The sequence below is a fragment of the Cryptomonas paramecium genome, chromosome 1 (genome assembly GCF_000194455.1).
Source record: "Cryptomonas paramecium strain CCAP977/2A chromosome 1, complete sequence".
Classification (NCBI taxonomy): Eukaryota; class Cryptophyceae; order Cryptomonadales; family Cryptomonadaceae; genus Cryptomonas; species Cryptomonas paramaecium.
The window spans coordinates 99,299-115,099 of record NC_015329.1 but is presented as its reverse complement, the minus strand read 5'-3'; the positions used below and the strand labels follow the sequence as shown (position 1 = coordinate 115,099).

At 23.7% G+C, this 15,801-nt stretch overlaps 18 protein-coding genes and 1 non-coding gene across 19 annotated transcripts; 10 read left to right on the top strand and 9 right to left on the bottom strand.

Moving 5' to 3' along the window:
* Positions 1-165: 165 nt before the first annotated feature.
* snrpE (small nuclear ribonucleoprotein E) lies at positions 166-315 on the top strand (the record flags this gene model as incomplete). The annotated part of the gene is made up of 1 exon (XM_003239615.1): positions 166-315. The coding sequence occupies one exon, from the start codon at positions 166-168 to the stop codon at positions 313-315; it is 150 nt and encodes a 49-aa protein (XP_003239663.1).
* An 89-nt stretch (positions 316-404) lies between these two features.
* On the top strand, positions 405-1,151 carry bysl (bystin-like protein; the record flags this gene model as incomplete). Its single annotated transcript, XM_003239614.1, has 1 exon — positions 405-1,151. One exon carries the CDS (start codon positions 405-407, stop codon positions 1,149-1,151), a length of 747 nt encoding a protein of 248 aa, XP_003239662.1.
* A 652-nt stretch (positions 1,152-1,803) lies between these two features.
* Positions 1,804-3,000, top strand: CPARA_1gp105 (hypothetical protein; the record flags this gene model as incomplete). The annotated part of the gene is made up of 1 exon (XM_003239613.1): positions 1,804-3,000. The coding sequence occupies one exon, from the start codon at positions 1,804-1,806 to the stop codon at positions 2,998-3,000; it is 1,197 nt and encodes a 398-aa protein (XP_003239661.1).
* Positions 3,001-3,302: 302 nt separating this feature from the next.
* CPARA_1gp104 (hypothetical protein) lies at positions 3,303-3,920 on the top strand (the record flags this gene model as incomplete). The annotated part of the gene is made up of 1 exon (XM_003239612.1): positions 3,303-3,920. One exon carries the CDS (start codon positions 3,303-3,305, stop codon positions 3,918-3,920), a length of 618 nt encoding a protein of 205 aa, XP_003239660.1.
* Positions 3,921-4,036: 116 nt separating this feature from the next.
* Positions 4,037-4,426, top strand: CPARA_1gp103 (hypothetical protein; the record flags this gene model as incomplete). Its single annotated transcript, XM_003239611.1, has 1 exon — positions 4,037-4,426. The coding sequence occupies one exon, from the start codon at positions 4,037-4,039 to the stop codon at positions 4,424-4,426; it is 390 nt and encodes a 129-aa protein (XP_003239659.1).
* A 256-nt stretch (positions 4,427-4,682) lies between these two features.
* trnH lies at positions 4,683-4,754 on the bottom strand. The gene has a single exon. It is a non-coding gene; the product is annotated as a tRNA-His (tRNA).
* Positions 4,755-4,828: 74 nt separating this feature from the next.
* On the top strand, positions 4,829-5,206 carry CPARA_1gp102 (hypothetical protein; the record flags this gene model as incomplete). Its single annotated transcript, XM_003239610.1, has 1 exon — positions 4,829-5,206. One exon carries the CDS (start codon positions 4,829-4,831, stop codon positions 5,204-5,206), a length of 378 nt encoding a protein of 125 aa, XP_003239658.1.
* Positions 5,207-5,261: 55 nt separating this feature from the next.
* CPARA_1gp101 (hypothetical protein) lies at positions 5,262-6,116 on the top strand (the record flags this gene model as incomplete). The annotated part of the gene is made up of 1 exon (XM_003239609.1): positions 5,262-6,116. The coding sequence occupies one exon, from the start codon at positions 5,262-5,264 to the stop codon at positions 6,114-6,116; it is 855 nt and encodes a 284-aa protein (XP_003239657.1).
* A 269-nt stretch (positions 6,117-6,385) lies between these two features.
* CPARA_1gp100 (hypothetial protein) lies at positions 6,386-8,359 on the top strand (the record flags this gene model as incomplete). Its single annotated transcript, XM_003239608.1, has 1 exon — positions 6,386-8,359. One exon carries the CDS (start codon positions 6,386-6,388, stop codon positions 8,357-8,359), a length of 1,974 nt encoding a protein of 657 aa, XP_003239656.1.
* A 50-nt stretch (positions 8,360-8,409) lies between these two features.
* Positions 8,410-8,853, top strand: CPARA_1gp099 (hypothetical protein; the record flags this gene model as incomplete). Its single annotated transcript, XM_003239607.1, has 1 exon — positions 8,410-8,853. The coding sequence occupies one exon, from the start codon at positions 8,410-8,412 to the stop codon at positions 8,851-8,853; it is 444 nt and encodes a 147-aa protein (XP_003239655.1).
* On the bottom strand, positions 8,768-9,502 carry CPARA_1gp098 (hypothetial protein; the record flags this gene model as incomplete). The annotated part of the gene is made up of 1 exon (XM_003239606.1): positions 8,768-9,502. The coding sequence occupies one exon, from the start codon at positions 9,500-9,502 to the stop codon at positions 8,768-8,770; it is 735 nt and encodes a 244-aa protein (XP_003239654.1).
* Positions 9,503-9,752: 250 nt separating this feature from the next.
* CPARA_1gp097 (hypothetical protein) lies at positions 9,753-9,968 on the bottom strand (the record flags this gene model as incomplete). Its single annotated transcript, XM_003239605.1, has 1 exon — positions 9,753-9,968. The coding sequence occupies one exon, from the start codon at positions 9,966-9,968 to the stop codon at positions 9,753-9,755; it is 216 nt and encodes a 71-aa protein (XP_003239653.1).
* A 77-nt stretch (positions 9,969-10,045) lies between these two features.
* Positions 10,046-10,681, bottom strand: tfIIE (TATA binding protein of transcription factor IIE; the record flags this gene model as incomplete). Its single annotated transcript, XM_003239604.1, has 1 exon — positions 10,046-10,681. The coding sequence occupies one exon, from the start codon at positions 10,679-10,681 to the stop codon at positions 10,046-10,048; it is 636 nt and encodes a 211-aa protein (XP_003239652.1).
* A 72-nt stretch (positions 10,682-10,753) lies between these two features.
* Positions 10,754-11,011, bottom strand: snrpD2 (small nuclear ribonucleoprotein SM D2; the record flags this gene model as incomplete). Its single annotated transcript, XM_003239603.1, has 1 exon — positions 10,754-11,011. The coding sequence occupies one exon, from the start codon at positions 11,009-11,011 to the stop codon at positions 10,754-10,756; it is 258 nt and encodes an 85-aa protein (XP_003239651.1).
* Positions 11,012-11,026: 15 nt separating this feature from the next.
* On the bottom strand, positions 11,027-11,431 carry rps15A (40S ribosomal protein S15A; the record flags this gene model as incomplete). Its single annotated transcript, XM_003239602.1, has 1 exon — positions 11,027-11,431. One exon carries the CDS (start codon positions 11,429-11,431, stop codon positions 11,027-11,029), a length of 405 nt encoding a protein of 134 aa, XP_003239650.1.
* Positions 11,432-11,520: 89 nt separating this feature from the next.
* prsS7 (26S protease regulatory SU 7) lies at positions 11,521-12,735 on the bottom strand (the record flags this gene model as incomplete). The annotated part of the gene is made up of 1 exon (XM_003239601.1): positions 11,521-12,735. One exon carries the CDS (start codon positions 12,733-12,735, stop codon positions 11,521-11,523), a length of 1,215 nt encoding a protein of 404 aa, XP_003239649.1.
* Positions 12,736-12,796: 61 nt separating this feature from the next.
* CPARA_1gp092 (hypothetical protein) lies at positions 12,797-13,678 on the top strand (the record flags this gene model as incomplete). Its single annotated transcript, XM_003239600.1, has 1 exon — positions 12,797-13,678. One exon carries the CDS (start codon positions 12,797-12,799, stop codon positions 13,676-13,678), a length of 882 nt encoding a protein of 293 aa, XP_003239648.1.
* Positions 13,679-13,684: 6 nt separating this feature from the next.
* Positions 13,685-14,083, bottom strand: CPARA_1gp091 (hypothetical protein; the record flags this gene model as incomplete). The annotated part of the gene is made up of 1 exon (XM_003239599.1): positions 13,685-14,083. One exon carries the CDS (start codon positions 14,081-14,083, stop codon positions 13,685-13,687), a length of 399 nt encoding a protein of 132 aa, XP_003239647.1.
* A 68-nt stretch (positions 14,084-14,151) lies between these two features.
* On the bottom strand, positions 14,152-15,756 carry tcpA (t-complex protein 1 alpha SU; the record flags this gene model as incomplete). The annotated part of the gene is made up of 1 exon (XM_003239598.1): positions 14,152-15,756. One exon carries the CDS (start codon positions 15,754-15,756, stop codon positions 14,152-14,154), a length of 1,605 nt encoding a protein of 534 aa, XP_003239646.1.
* Between the last annotated feature and the right edge of the window lie 45 nt (positions 15,757-15,801).

Below are 15,801 nucleotides of genomic sequence, written 5' to 3'. Positions count from 1 at the left end.
ATATTATAAAAAAAACAAAATGATTCAGCCAATTGTAAGTACACAAATATAATAATTTTCTAAAACAATAAATTTTCTAAAACAATAAAAAAGAACCTCTTGTTCCGATTTTTACAAAATAAAAAAATAATTATAATAAAATTTCAAGATTCACTTGAACTGAACATGACAGGAAAATTAGTAGGATTTGACGAATTTATGAATTTAGTACTTAGCGAAAGTTATCAAATTGATTTTTCTGGACAAAAAAAATTTCTAGGAAAAGCGATGATAAAAGGAGATTCAATCGCAACTGTATGCGAGTATATCAGCTAAAAAAATTACGCAATATTAATTTTAATTTAAAAAATATAACTTAATTAGTATTTATAATAAATAACTTTAAAGGTTTTTTTTATCTATATATGAACAGAATTGGATTGCCAACAAAAGATCTTAATTTAAAAAAAATAAAAATATTCAAAATATTAGAAAGAACTGGAATTCTTCTCAAAGTACATAGAAGTGGTTCGGTGCCAAAAATTATTAAGACATTTTTTTCTTTTAAAAATTTTGAAGATTTAATCTGGTTTACTCGCCCGGATAGATGGTCTTTTCAAGGATTATTTGCAGTTTCTAAATTGTTTATGAAAAATTTAAATGACATAAAAAAAAAAAGGTTTTTTTCATTGATATTTTTGCCACGTTTACAAGAAGTTGTGTTTAAATTTAGAATTTCAGCATCTTATATGAATTTGATTTATAAATTGGCAAAAATTGAAAACAAGACATTCGTCTCGTCTATTATACTGCCTTTTTTTAAAAGTATAAACTGTTCTAAAAAAGAGTGTGTAATACTAATTTTTTTTCTTTTAAAAATTCCCTTTCAAGTAAAATATACCGAATGGATATTATCAGAAATTTTGAAAATTTCTCAGATTAGATTAAAGTGTTTATTTTTAAGAGCATTCTTGACAAAAAAATATAAAATATCTAATAAAATGCTGGATACTTTGGTAGATTTTTTTGCCGAAAAAATAAAATGCAAAAATATTATTTTTTTAAAATGCTATATTATTTTTTTAAAAAATTATTCTTGTTTTTTGTGTTTGGAAAACAAAAAAAGACTTTTTAATTTGCCAGAAAAGAAAACTATATACGTTAAAAATTAACAAACATGTTAAATTTCTTATTTAAGAAGTAAAAAAAACTATTCAAACCGAACATTTTCAAACTTAAATTTTTTTTTAAGTTAATTGACTTGTGGTTAAAAAATTTTGTCTTTTTGAAAAAAGTTAACGCATTTGAAAATATCTGTACACAACCAAATCGTAATAAAAAAACTAATTTTTATTTCAATTTTTTTTTTATTAAAATTTAGTTTTAATCAAATTAAAAATTTTTTTTGAAAAAAATTGACTGAATTCTATTTTATCTTTAAATTTAAAGATAAAATAAAACAAATCTATCTTACAATCAAACGACTGTAAACTGTAAACTTAATTTATATCATTTATCAGTTTTAGATTTAAAAAAAACATTTAGTAACTCATATTCATTTTCAAAAAATATAAAATAAGTATTAATGATTTTTTCCTATACAACAAAAAATTGTTCGATTTACTAAAAATCTGATATTTAATCAAAAATTTTTCAAGAAAAATTAATTTTTTTTATCAAATGACACGTGTATTACTTAAAAAAGTTTCAAAAATACAGAATAAAGATTTGGTTAGACTTTTAAAATTCAAGTTTTTTTTTCTTATTTAAAAAATTTTTATAATATAGTTTCTTAATTATCACGATGAAAATAAGTTTTAACTGATGAAAAAAATTCAAGCGTCATACAGAATTTTAACATATTTTTTTAATTTAGTCAATGTAGGTTTTTTTGACAATAGATTTTACTCTGAAACTTTTTTATTTAAAATAAAAAGTATAAGAGGAATTTTTTTTCTTTTTTTTAAAATTCTATGTTTTTTAAATTCGAAAAATAGCTTTATAAAATATTTTATGATATTTTTAAAAAACATACTTAGAGAAAAAAAATTTTCTACCAGAACATGTTTTTTTGTCTTAACTTATTTGGTAGATATTTTTTTGAATATACCAGAATTGCCTCAAAAATTCAATCGCGTGCTTTTATTTGTATTTAAATATAATGTAAAATACGCATCTATAATAAATTTTTTATTTATTAGTATGGTCAAAAAGTTCATATTCGAAATTGGTCACATAACATATAAACCGTATTCTATTATTTTCGTATTATATAGTGTGTTTTCGGCTAGCTTAAGAACTAAGCATATTTTCATTGCTCAGCATTTAAAAATTTTGCAGTCAATTGTCACTAAAGTTTTTTTTACAATTGCAAATTATTCAAAAATCGGTTATTTACGTAAAATTCACTTAAAATACATAAAATGCTTAGTTAAGCTATTTAAAAATATTAATTATCATTACTTATTTTATCAAGAAAAAAATTTATACAATTGGATAATTGTTTTTTTTTTCATATTGAACACGTATTCGCATAATTTTAGCCTAAAGAAAAAAATCACGAAATTAAAATTGTTTGTTTTAAACATTTTATACAAAATTTGTTATCATTACCAAAATAAGTCCCTTATTTATTTACCTATTTTATGTAAATTAATTTTAAAATTTCCATATAAAGAAAAAAACAAGAAATTTAAAGATTCAATAGAAACTTTAATTTTAGTCAACTCGATTGATAAATCAATTATAAATAATAATAATAATTTCAAAAAAAAATTCGAAATTTTTTTACTCCAACTTATTTCAAACCACGTTGATATAGATGGAAAATTAAAATACTGTCCTTTGTGTGTATTTTCTCAACAGAGTTTTAATTTTCAGAAAAGAATCAAGTATACAAATGACCTAATAAATAGTGTTCTTTTTCAAAAAGAGGATGTAAATTTTTTCTTAAAAATTTCTTCAAACTGTGATGTATCTATTTCGTATTGTTTCCATATTTCTTTTTTACTTTTTATATAAACTTTTATCTTATTAATTTCTCACATATCAAAGGAATTTATGTAACATATTATATTATAAAGCACATCAAATTTCTATATCAAATTTTGTCTGAATATTTTAAAAATTTTCAGACAAAAGAAAGCGAGTCTATTTATTTAGATTTTTTTTCTTTATTTAATTATCAATTCTCGGTTAAAATTTTATCAAAAAATTTTTTTGCACGCAATTTTTTATGCTCAACTAAAAATTTAGTCCATCGAGTGTTTTTTATAAAACGCATATTAAGCATAAAAGGTAGTAGTGGTAAAAAAGAAACGATTATGTGGCATAACAACACGTCGTCTCAAAACAATTTATTTGTATGCATGTTAATCAAATTGAAGGAGAATGAAATTTCATTTACAAACAATGCATGTGTCAAAGGCTTGTTTATGAAACTTGCTTTAAGAAGTTTACAAAAAAAAAAAAACCACAAATCTGCATTTCGTTTGTGGATTTTGAGCATTTTAGAATGCTTTGTCCGAAAAGAAAACCAATTAGAATTTCAATATGATTTCGAAATTTTAAATATCACAATAAATTGTCTTATAAAAACTGACAATATTAATTTTTTGCACAATATATATAAAGATTTATTTTATATATCGAACGATCACATTGGCAACTTTTCTTATTTACTTGACATGTTTTCTGTTTTCTTGTTGTATAATAAATCTAGCTTAAATGTAAAATTTTTTGTTCAACTTTTTAGAAATTTATTTAATCCTCATTTATGGTCTCTAAAATTTCTAATAAAATCTATGATCAATTATTTAAAAATTTTTACTATTTCTAAGTTTTATAAAATAAATGAACAAGAATTTAGATCAATGTGCTGTATTATTCAATTTGTAGATTGGGATAATTTGGAAAAAAACTACTTTCTTTTTTTTTATTAAATTTTTTACGTATTATTAACCGACAAGAAAAATTTTTAGTACATTTTACAGAGTTATTTTTAGGAAATGAAAGTCAGTTATTAAAAAAAATAAAAAAATTTTTTTTCTTTTTAATAATGTTGTATCAGATCGGAATAGCTAAAATATTTTCAGTTTTTAAAAAGATTTATGATAAAATAATATCGAAAATGACTTACCTCCTTTTTTATTGCGATTTATTCACATATGACATGAAACCTGAGCATGGTTTATTTCTTTTTCTTTTTATCGTGAATCGAATTTTAACACGTATTTCAGGAAATTTGGTAAAAGTGCTATTTCGTCAAAATTTTCATATTATAAAAATATTACGAAATAAATATAATTTGGAATGTCATGCTAAAAATATCCGAATTAAAGTTTTTTCGAAAATTCATACTAACACATATTCATCTAAAGGTGCTTTTATTTTAAACAAAATAATGCAATATAACGTGCTTTTATTTTCTTATTACAACTTAAGCTAAAAATTTTCCAATACTCTATCATAAATTAATATGCCATTTGTTCAATATTTTTATAATTTTAACTATATTTTTTTGTATAATTTTTAGAGTTTTTTTGTGAGATTTAAATATATACTTTTTTTTGAATTTAAACTAGCAACCAAAGAAAGTTGGTTGAAAAAAAACTCCGAATCTGTTGAAAATTTTTTGTATATATTAACTAACCTAAGGATTCTTATACAAAAACTCATATCAAACACACAAAGGGGATAAAAGATGCCGTAATCCAGAATTGAACTGGAATCTTTGTGGCCACAACACAATATTCTAACCTCTAAACTACCACGGCATTCCTCATTTAAAAAGTTTATTTAATTAAATTGAATAGCCATATCGTTTCTTACAAATCAATAATTCGAATAAATGTTCATTAAAAAGGAAACAAAGTACTTAATAATCGATGTACCCGAATTAGAAAAAAAAAATTTCTTGTTTTCCAATGTTATTTTTAAAATTTTTGGAATTGAATCCGAAAGGCCGGTTTTAAGATTAAATAATTTTTTATTTGAATCTAAATGGTACATTCCAACCGAGAGTTTTATTTTTTTAAAAACTAAAAAATTGGATAATTTTTGTAATCTTTTTTATTCTATCGAGCAAAAAAGTTTTTTGAGCTCTTTTAGTTTTTTTAACTATTATTCTCAAAAGTCAAAACAATATTCTAAGCAAAAAAAGACTTTTGTAAGAAAATGTCTCAGGTTATATAGGATTCCCTTTTTAACTATTTTTAGTGCTTATTAAATTTTTTAATTAAATAAAAATGCATAAATAAATTCAATACGAAAATTTGGATTTCATGAGAACAAAAAGTACTTTGTACAAATTAACGACAAATTTTTTGGATATTTATAAAATTGAAAAAAAAAAATTTTCATCTATCAATTTTCAATATGATTCTTTTTCGAAAATGATTGATATAAAATATAATATTAAAATCCTTATCAAAACTCTTTTGAATTTTTTTAGTACTATAAAAAAAAAAAATACAATGTTGATGTTGTTCCACCAAAATGTCAAAATAAATAAATTGTTAACATTACTTAAAAAGCCTTTATATATTTTTTTTTTTACAAAAAAAATGAATTGTCTTCGATATTCATTTTTATTAAATTTCTTAACAAAGATTTACAGCGGAAATTTTGTATTATTATTTAAATATCATTTAAATTTGTCCAAAAAATTTTCTCGAATTAAACTATTGTTGTTAAATGACTTACTTTATACAAATATACACGAAATTGAAATATTTAATTTGTTTCAAAAAGAAGGTAAACAAGTTGATAATTTTTTTTTATTAAAAAGATTTCGTGGACTTATTTGTCGACTAATTTCAAATGCTCAATTTTTTTTCTTCTTAAGTTTAAAAAAATTTTTGTTTGAAAATATAGTGTCGGGTTTTCAGAAAACTGATTTAACGCAATTTACAGGCTTGAGTATTTTTCTTTATTTTAAATTCAAGTTAAATTTATATCTTTCTAAGTTTAAATACAGGAAAGTTAAAAAAAAATTTATAATGAAAGAGAATTTAATTTCTATTTTTCAAAAAAAAAATTCTTTGATCAAACAAATGAAGAATTTTCAAACAGTTGCGTTATATTTTTTTACATACAGATATAGTTTTTTTTTATTTTGGATATTTTATTTATTCTAAAAAATAACTTCTTTTATTTAAATTTATATTTAACAGATAATCTTAATAGTTTTTTTTTCTTTTTTTTATAAAAAAATTATCTTGTAAACTTGGAATAACTTATACAAATTAAACTATCAAGAAAATTATCATAACAGAATATTTAATTTTTTAAAAACAAATTTTTTCATGACCGGAATTTTTTTTTGAAAAAAAATTCAAAATTCTATCAGTTTAAATTTTAATATTATTGATGTTTTATTTTTTAGAGTCTATCAAAAGCAAGCAAGATGAGTTGTGTATATTTTTCTAATAATTTAGTGAATTTTATAAATTCAAACGACCTTATCATATGCAAAAAAAATACTCTTTTTATTTATAAGATACGAAAAAAAATGAAAGGAAGGTATTTTTTTATAAAAATATTCGAAACGTCAATCGAAAATGATATTATTTTCGTGTTCTCTGTTTCAAAATTAAATTTTTTTGTTACATATGATTTGAATAAAAATATTAGGATCTATGATTTAAAAACTTGCAAAATAATTAAAGTGTTTTTTTTGAATTTAAACATTATCTTCATAAAAAATTTTTTTTTTTTCGAAAACATTTTTTATATTTTGCATACAGGAATGAATGTATGTCATTTTTTTTTGGACTCTTTTACAAAAATTCATTTAGCAATTTTAAATTTGACCGAATGTAAATATATAAATTTATTAACTTTAAAACATACATGGGTTTATCGAAGTTCGATTAATTTTGTAAACAAACAAAGTTTAATCGTACTCGATGGTAATCAAATTGTTTTTTTATTTTTTAATTTAAAATACAAAAAGATATACAAAAAAATAATAAATACTTCAAATGAAATATGTTTTTTAAATATTTTTTCAAAGAATTTGTTGTATGTAAACCGAGAAAAAAAATTATTTTTATTTAAAGTTAAAAAATGTATGTGTTTGGATAAAATTCATATAATACATATAAAAAAGATTAAAAAATGGAATTTTAAAATTTTGATTTGCAATTTGGTTTTATTAAACCATAACTTAATTGTCAGTTTTTACAACTTTACAAAAGTAATATATTTGTGCAAAAAATACAAAAAAAGATTATTCGCTCTTTTTAAAACCAATTTTTCTGTTTTAAAAATAAATCAGTTAAATTGTACCGATTTTTTAATAGCTACAAATAAAACTTTTACGATTTGTAATCAAATTCAAACCTATATTATAGACGGAACTTATTTTTTAATATCTTTTTTTGAAAAAAAAAAGTGGTTTGATTATAAAAAAAAAATTCAAATTGAAATATTTCCTCTATTATTGTTTTCAAACTCTCTTTGTTTGATTACAGACAAAGAATATTGTTTTTATCTGGTCAATATAAATAAAACTTCACTTAATCTGAATTTTTTTATAAGCAATTTTTATAAAAAAGAATGGAAAACAGGATCTAAAATGGATATCGTTTGCGATTTTATTGGCAAATATATTTTTTTATTGGCAAATTTTTGTGTCGTTAAAGTTTGCACGCAGAATAATATAAAGCGAAATTTTAATACCATTGAATTATTTAATCAAAAATCAAAAGTTTTCCATTTCAATAATAAAAATGTAAATTTTTTTACTGACAAAAAAGGAAAATATATCGGAGTAAAATTAAACAGTTTTTGTGTAAAAATCTGGAACATTAATATTTTTTTTCCAGATAAAAATGTTTTGTCTAACAAAAAAATATTTTCAGCTAAAAAAATTTCATTTTGTTCCATATCTGACAATGGTCTCTTTTTAGTTGTAAATTTTTCTAAAATCGCAATATTATGGAAACTGTACCCTAGATTAGTTAGAATCAAAACTTTTTCATTACATGTTCAAAGTTCGATTTTTTTTTTAAAATTTTTTCCATCTTCTGAAAACAAATTAGTAATATACACTTCATCAGAACTTGGAATATTCGATTTAAAAGAAAGCTCTTTTATTTGGAAATTTAAAATCAAAGTTTTGACTTTATCAATTGACAAATGGAATGCCATTTTGGCAATAAAAACCAAATATTTAACTTTTAAGTCAACTGAAATTTTAGAAGCAATAGTTTTATTTAGGCAATTTTGCCCTGTTCCTATTGTTGTAATTAAATTGCATTCTAACATATACACACCTTTATTGTTATTGTTTTTTTCTTATTTAAATAATTTTAAGTCGAAAAAATCAATTGTATACATAGACTCTCTCCTCACTTTTCATAGATTTTTTTTTTAGATTAATTAAAATATAATATTATATATTGTTGTTTTTAAATTCATATTTTTATGAAAATTCGTTTCAGTTTTTTACTTTTTTTATACAAACGACTAGGTTTAAATTTTAAAACAGAAAATTCTACTAGCATAAAAAAAGATGCAAATGAATATTACAAAAAATGCATTATAAAAATAAAAATTGACCAGAACATCTCTATCTGGGTGGATAAACATGAATTTTCAGTAGTTTTAACAAGTAATCATAGTCAAGTATTTGAAATTGAACAAATGAATACGAAAGAAGTTTTTAAAAAACGGCAATGTGTGATTGGTTTCTTTTACGTTTTTAAACGACTGAAACAGTACACTTTATTCGATATGCTCGAAGAAAAAGTTATGAAAACATCCCTAAAAAAAGAAATATTTTTTATCGAAAAAATGTTAATTTATATTTTTGACAGAAAAAATAAGCTGAATAAAAAAATAAAAAAAAATTCAAATCTCTATACTTAATATAAACGGGAAAATTCGCCAGGAATCCAACTTCGATCGAAAATAATACAAAACAAGTAGTTCCAAAATAGGCCAGTTTCAATTGAACAGGTTTTATTTTTGGAAAAAGAATAGAAATGTTTGTATAAAAACTAAATTCAAAAAACTTCTTAGCTAAAAAAATACCAAACGTGACCTCAAGATCTTTTTTTTTAAATTGACCGATGTAATGCGGATCGTATGACCAATTGTCATTTAAATTAAAACGATTTATATTCATAGAATTTTGCAATACGGTGAACAAAAAAATTTTTTCGATCGGAATACGCATACGAGATAATATTTCCAGAGGCTGATTGTGAGAATCTGACATGTAAGATTTTTTTTTTTTGTATTTTTTTTTAAAATTGAAATATTTTTCTATATAAAAACAAAATTTGTGGTCTAAGAATAAATTATCGAAATCGAATCCACTTGTAAAATAAAATATTTTTTTCTCCTTATTCCAAACACATGTATGTTTTTTTTTAAAGCTAGACTTGAAATGATTTTGTTTTTTTTCCAATTCTAAAAAATTTGCTCTTTGTGTATATTCAGAAAAAAAAATGATCGAGTTGTTTGTTTTTTCTATTTTTTGTTGTTTAATCAATTTAGTATATTTTTTTATCATAATACGAAGCCTGGTTTAAAAAAAAAAGGAGAAATATACGTACTTTATACTTTACATTTTTTTAATTTTTTTTATGGTAAAATCAAAATTTTTTTCATACAAACACTTAAGCTTAGCCAAATACTTTGAAAAGCGTTGAAATTTTTCTTTAAAGAACGAATTTAACATTTCATGTAAGTTGAAAATCTGAACGTAATTCAAACATATACCAACAAAAAAGGTTCTTATGAACCATAAAATTCTAAAACTTTTAAAGTTTTTTAGGAAAAAAAAAATATAAGAAAATTTTTTTTTGTAAAATAATTTTTTTCACGTATATATTGTGTATATTTAAAAATTTTACTGAACATAAGTTTTTTACGTAATTCCATAGAAAAAATAAAAAAAATTTTAAAATACAAAAATTAGACGATATCTGTCGAATTTTTTTTTTAAACCTAGAAAATAGTCGCAAAATAAATTTCATTTTTAAAAAAAATTAGCAATTTACTTATTAAAATTTGAACAAGGTAAACTGTTATTTTTTAGAAATAAATTATATTTTTATAGATACGTATAAATTTTAGCTAATAATTCAATAATAATTTTTATACCCTCGCTATTTTTATATGCATATTTAGTTGAGTTAAGAGTTTTGTATTGATCTAAATTTTTTTCCTGGTCTAGATTTGAACCACATTTTATTTTTAAATTTAAAAATTGATTACATATAAATTTTCCGGTTGCGTGATTAAACGGCAAAGCGATTAATTCGTTTAGCAAGTATTGTTTATTGCAGATTTTTCGAGAGCATTTAAAAGAAGGGGCATTTTTTGTAATTTTATTTTGATTTTTCAACATAATTGTTTTGATTTTCTTTTTTATAGTAAAAATTATATAATTAGGATCAATATACCAATACCTGAGCTTATAAGTTTTTTTAGTAGAGCTTTTTATACTAGTCTTTTTTATCTGCTTGAAAAGGCGGTCTTCGTATTTAACCAATTTTTCTCCATACAAGCTACTGATTGTAATTCTTAAATATTCCGAGTCAATATCGGTTTGAACCGCAATTTCACGTTGAGACATATAACCGATTTTCAAAAGCGTTTCAAGAATTACAATGTGCATATCAGAATAAAACATATAAGTTATAATTTTAATTAATTCAACAACTATGTTATATGTATTTGAAAACATAGTTTTTTTGTATTAAGATAAATACAAGTGGGGCAAAAAGTTATAATTTTAATTAATTCAACAACTATGTTTTTAAATACATAGCAACAGAACGATCGAATCTCCGCGTAAAATCATCTTAGCAATGTATCTTTCGTGATAAAAAATATTCTTTTCTACACAAGTAGTCCAAAGCTCTCTAACATTTTCAAGAATCAAATTAACGTGTTTGTCAAAAGCTCTTATATATCCGACTAGCTTTCTGTTATTTCGTACAAATATGATAACCGGACGATTAGATATAACTGCTTGGACCAATAAAAAAAAAGGGCTCTTGTTGTATAAACACATTAAAAAATTTTTATATTATAATTTTACTTTTTTAATAAAAAAACCTAGTATTCTGCCTCCTATTTTTTCTCGAAGAGCTTTTTTATGATCCATTATACCAGAAGAAGTTGTTAATACTATAATTCCAGATTTTTGGGAAGGAAGTAAATTTGATATCCATTTTTTTATATTTTCAAATCGTATATTATAACGAGGTGATATTACCCTACATTTATTTATACGTCCAAGTAATTCTAAAATAATTTTTCCAGACCGATGGTCATCAATTTTCGTAAATTTTCCTATATACTTATATTTTTGCATAATCCTTAAAAATTTTATAATTATCTTCGAAGAAGGATGTAACGTGACTTCTTTTTTATTTTTTTTTTCAGCATTAGAAAGGCGATATAACGCATCAGATAAAACATTATTTCTCATCGCTCTTTTGAAATAGCAAATTAAAGTGCAAATAAAAACAAAAAAACAATGGTAGGTTTAAATATAAAATTTAAAAGAATACAAAGAATTTAGTTATAATTTAAATATTTGACTGACGCGTTGAATTTAGAATAACCTTTGACTACTTTATCGATTGCTAGGAAAAAATCTTCTTCTTCGATATAATTTCTTTTTTTTCTTATAGCGAACATACCTGCTTCTGTACAAATACTCCTTATATCTGCACCAGTCGCGCCTGGACAAATTCTTGCTAACAATTCAAACCGTATATCTGCGTTATGTTTCATATTTTTTGAATGAATTTTTAAAATTTTTATTCTCCCTTCGAAAGTTGGTAAGCTAAATTCTATTTTTCTATCTAATCTACCAGGTCGCATCAACGCAGGGTCAATCGTATCTGGTCTATTCGTTGCCATTAAAACTTTCACGTTACCTCTATAGTCGAACCCATCTAATTGATTGACAATTTCTAACATTGTCCTCTGTATTTCATTGTCTCCGCCGAATCCGTCTTGAAAACGCGTCCCGCCTATTGCATCCAATTCGTCAAAAAAAATAATACATGCATTTTTTCTTTTTGAGAGCTGAAAAAGCTCTCTTACTAGTCTCGAACCTTCTCCTATATACTTTTGAACTAATTCGGAGCAGATCACTCTTATAAAACAAGCGTTGGTTCTATTTGCTACTGCTCTTGCAACTAAAGTTTTGCCTGTTCCAGGAGGACCGAACATCAAAATTCCTTTAGGCGGATCTATTCCCAACAAAGAAAATCTCTTAGGATATAATAGTGGATATTCAACGATTTCTCTGATGCTTATTATCTGTTCATCACAGCCTCCTATATCGCTATACAATATATCTGGTTTTTCTTCCAACGCCATTGACATTACACGGGGGTCTATTCTAGAAGGCAGCACAAACTGAATCTGATATTTATTTTTGTCCAAACAAACTCTCTTCCCCTCTTCTATATCGATTGGAGATATCTTTTCAGTAGGGGAAACTAAAAATTTTCCGCTATGTTTTATATCAACAATATAACCAACTATATTAGACTGTAATTGTACTGTTTGTACGCAATGTGCTACATACATACTCTTATCTTCTTCGATTAAAATTTTATCATAGGCAAAATTCCATTTTGTTTTAGAAGAAAAATTTAAAATAGTATTTATTTCGAAGAAAGATTTTTGAGTGTTTGATTGTTTTTTTTTGTTAATAAGAATAAAAATTTCAATGGCATATTGATATAATTTTAGAAAAATTTTGTGAGGTTTTTTCATATTGAAACTTTCTTTTCAGGCTTCGTATATGTAATTATATGTTAATTTATATTTAACAAATATGCAAATTAACATAAGTTGGAATTTTTCTAAAATTACGAGCTGTATGTTTTATCAAGACGGTAGCTCTTTGATAGGATCGACGAAAAAAGGATCCTTTTTTTTGTATAAAATGTCTGAACAAAAAATGATTTTTTGTAATTTGTATAGATCTGGCATAAAATATATGTTAATCGAGGCTGGCTTATTGTATGCGATTTTTTTAGACGGACAATGCAAAATAATAGATCTCGAAAAATTCAAGTGTTTAAAAATTTTTCGAAATAATATTATACAAGACGTCGATTCTTATGAAAAAATTATAATTACTACAGACAACGCAGGTATGATAAAATTATGGGATACTCGAATTAAAACTCATTTCGAATCCATTTATTATGGATTTTTTGGTGTAAAAATTACAAAATTTTTACACAAACCATTTACACTAATCGCATCTAACCAATTATCGGAAATTTTTATATGGGATATTAGAAAAATCCAAGAGTCTAAAAAAATGTTTTGTAATAAAAATAAACAAAAGATTTTAATAAATTCTCTATCAATATCGAAAAATCGCAAATTTTTGTTTTTGTGTGATGCAAAAGACAATTTTTTTCAATGTCGCGTGAATTCCGAATCAATTGAATATCGTAAGTTCGAAAAAGTATCTACTTTTCAAGGGAATATCAAAAAACAATTATCGTCAGATACAAAAAATAATTTCGTTGGATATGGTGATCATTGTGGTAATATATTTATCTGGTCTCAGGTAACAGGAAAATTGACCTATAACATTGTCGAAACTTATGGAAAAATTAGCTGTTTTAATTTTCATCCTATTGACAAATTGTTTTGTATATGTAGAAACAAAGGGGATATTCTGGTAAGAAAATTCCCATAAATAATTTTATACAAAAGGACCAGTTATTTTATGAAAATTGAAAACTAAATAATAGTATATAATTGTATTATTTTGATCTATGTAAGCTATGTTAATTTTTTCAAAAACAATATTTAATGTTTTTGTAATCAAAAAATCAAACAAATTGTAAGCTATTTTTTTATCACAACATATAGGAAAAAAAAATTCTAGTGTTTTTTTTTTTTTTCTGGGATTAAATCCGAATATTGTATAAAAATTCAAAGAAATGTTATACAAAAGCCTAATGTTTGTCCATCTCCTAAACAAAGATAAGTCTAAAAACACATAAAAAACTGGATTAATATTTAAAAAATTCGGTTGGTAACCACTGTTTTTGGTCTTACGGTTAAAAAGCTTTTGACGACAAAATTCTACAAAAAACATAAAATGCAAACTATATTTATTTCGTATCAGGTATAATTTAATAAAATTTATTGCAAAAAAATATATGTTTATTTATTTTTATTTTGTTTAGTAGAAATTATAAAATCATCTATTCGTAAGAGAGTTATAGTAGCTTCGGTGGCGATTTGAATTGACTTGATTTTACTAACCGCCGGTTCTACAATTCCATTTTTTAACTGGTTTACAAGTTGTCCAGTGAACAAATCTATTCCGAAATGTTTAAGTTGTGAAAATTTTTCATATAGAGAAATTAAATGCAATATTTTGAGTTTTGAAAGAATTTCAGTATAATTCAAACCCGCATTTTTACATAATGTTTTTGGAATAACAAGCAAAGCTTCCGAAAACTCTAATATTCCAAGTTGTTCTTGCGTGTAAATGTTGCTAGCTAGTTTTTCTAATGAAACAGATAAATTGGTTTCAACAGATCCCCCGCCTGTTACAAATTTATTAGTTTCAGCAGCTTTTTTAATAGCGCACATAGCATCATATAAAGCATGTGCAATTTCATCTAGCAAAAATCCAGTTGCTCCTCTTAGTATGACCGATCCGGATGGGCAAAATCTACATCCCCTTAACAGTATGAAGTTTTCTGAAGAAATTTTTTCTTTGAAAAATTCTTCAGCTTCTCCAATTTGAAGAAATTTTGTATCATAGTATAAATTATTTTTTTTGAGAGAATTTTGAACTTTGAGACCAGTGATAGCCGCAATTTTTTTTATAAATATATCAGATATTCTCCTGATTATTACAATTCCATTTTTAACTAAATACTTGACGATGAAATCGTCGATATTTTTCGTAGTAAAAATCAAATTTACTCCAACTTGGACTATGTTTTTAACTTGGACTAAGAGTGCTTTTAACTCTCTATCGAAAATAGTTTTTATATCTGATAAATTTTTAGTTTGAACAGATACTCCTAATTTCGGCTTCGATAATTTCAAATCAAAATTAAAGCACATGATTTTTACGGGGCCTGTATAATTTACTACATTTGAAAACATTTCTTGATGTTCTATTACACATCCATCGAAAATATGACTACTGTTCATCGAATCTCCATAAACCTTTACAAAATTTATTGCTTTTAATTCAAAATAAATTTTTTTCTTCTTCTTCTCTAGGATAAACACAGATTTAATTACATAAAAAGAAATTGTGGCAAATTTTTTAGAGTTTAATCCGATTATTTTACTAGATAAACTAGTTTTTGCTACATTTATAAAAAAACTAGTGTCAGATAAGCCTGTAAATACGCACATATTTTCTTTTATTCTTCGACATGCATAACACATTGCAAGTCTATAAGCAGATATGACCACAGAAGGGTGAATTTTTTTATTTATCAATTCATTTGCTCTTTTTAACAGTTCGCATGCTATTAACACAACACCAGTTGTACCATCCCCGATTTCTTCATCTTGCTGCTGAGACAAACTAACTAAAATTTTAGCAGCAGGATGAAGAATTTCTATTCTTTTAAGTATATTAGCACCATCGTTTGTAAAACAAATTTCTCCTAATTCATTTATTATCATTTTATCAAAACTTATCGGACCAAAAGAAGTCTCTATAACTTTAAAAATTTCCATACATGCTCTTACATTTTCGTCTCTTATTTGCTGTCCAGTTGTTTCAGAAAAATCCATCAATAAATATAAAGTAAATTATCTACAAAACAAACTGTCTTTATG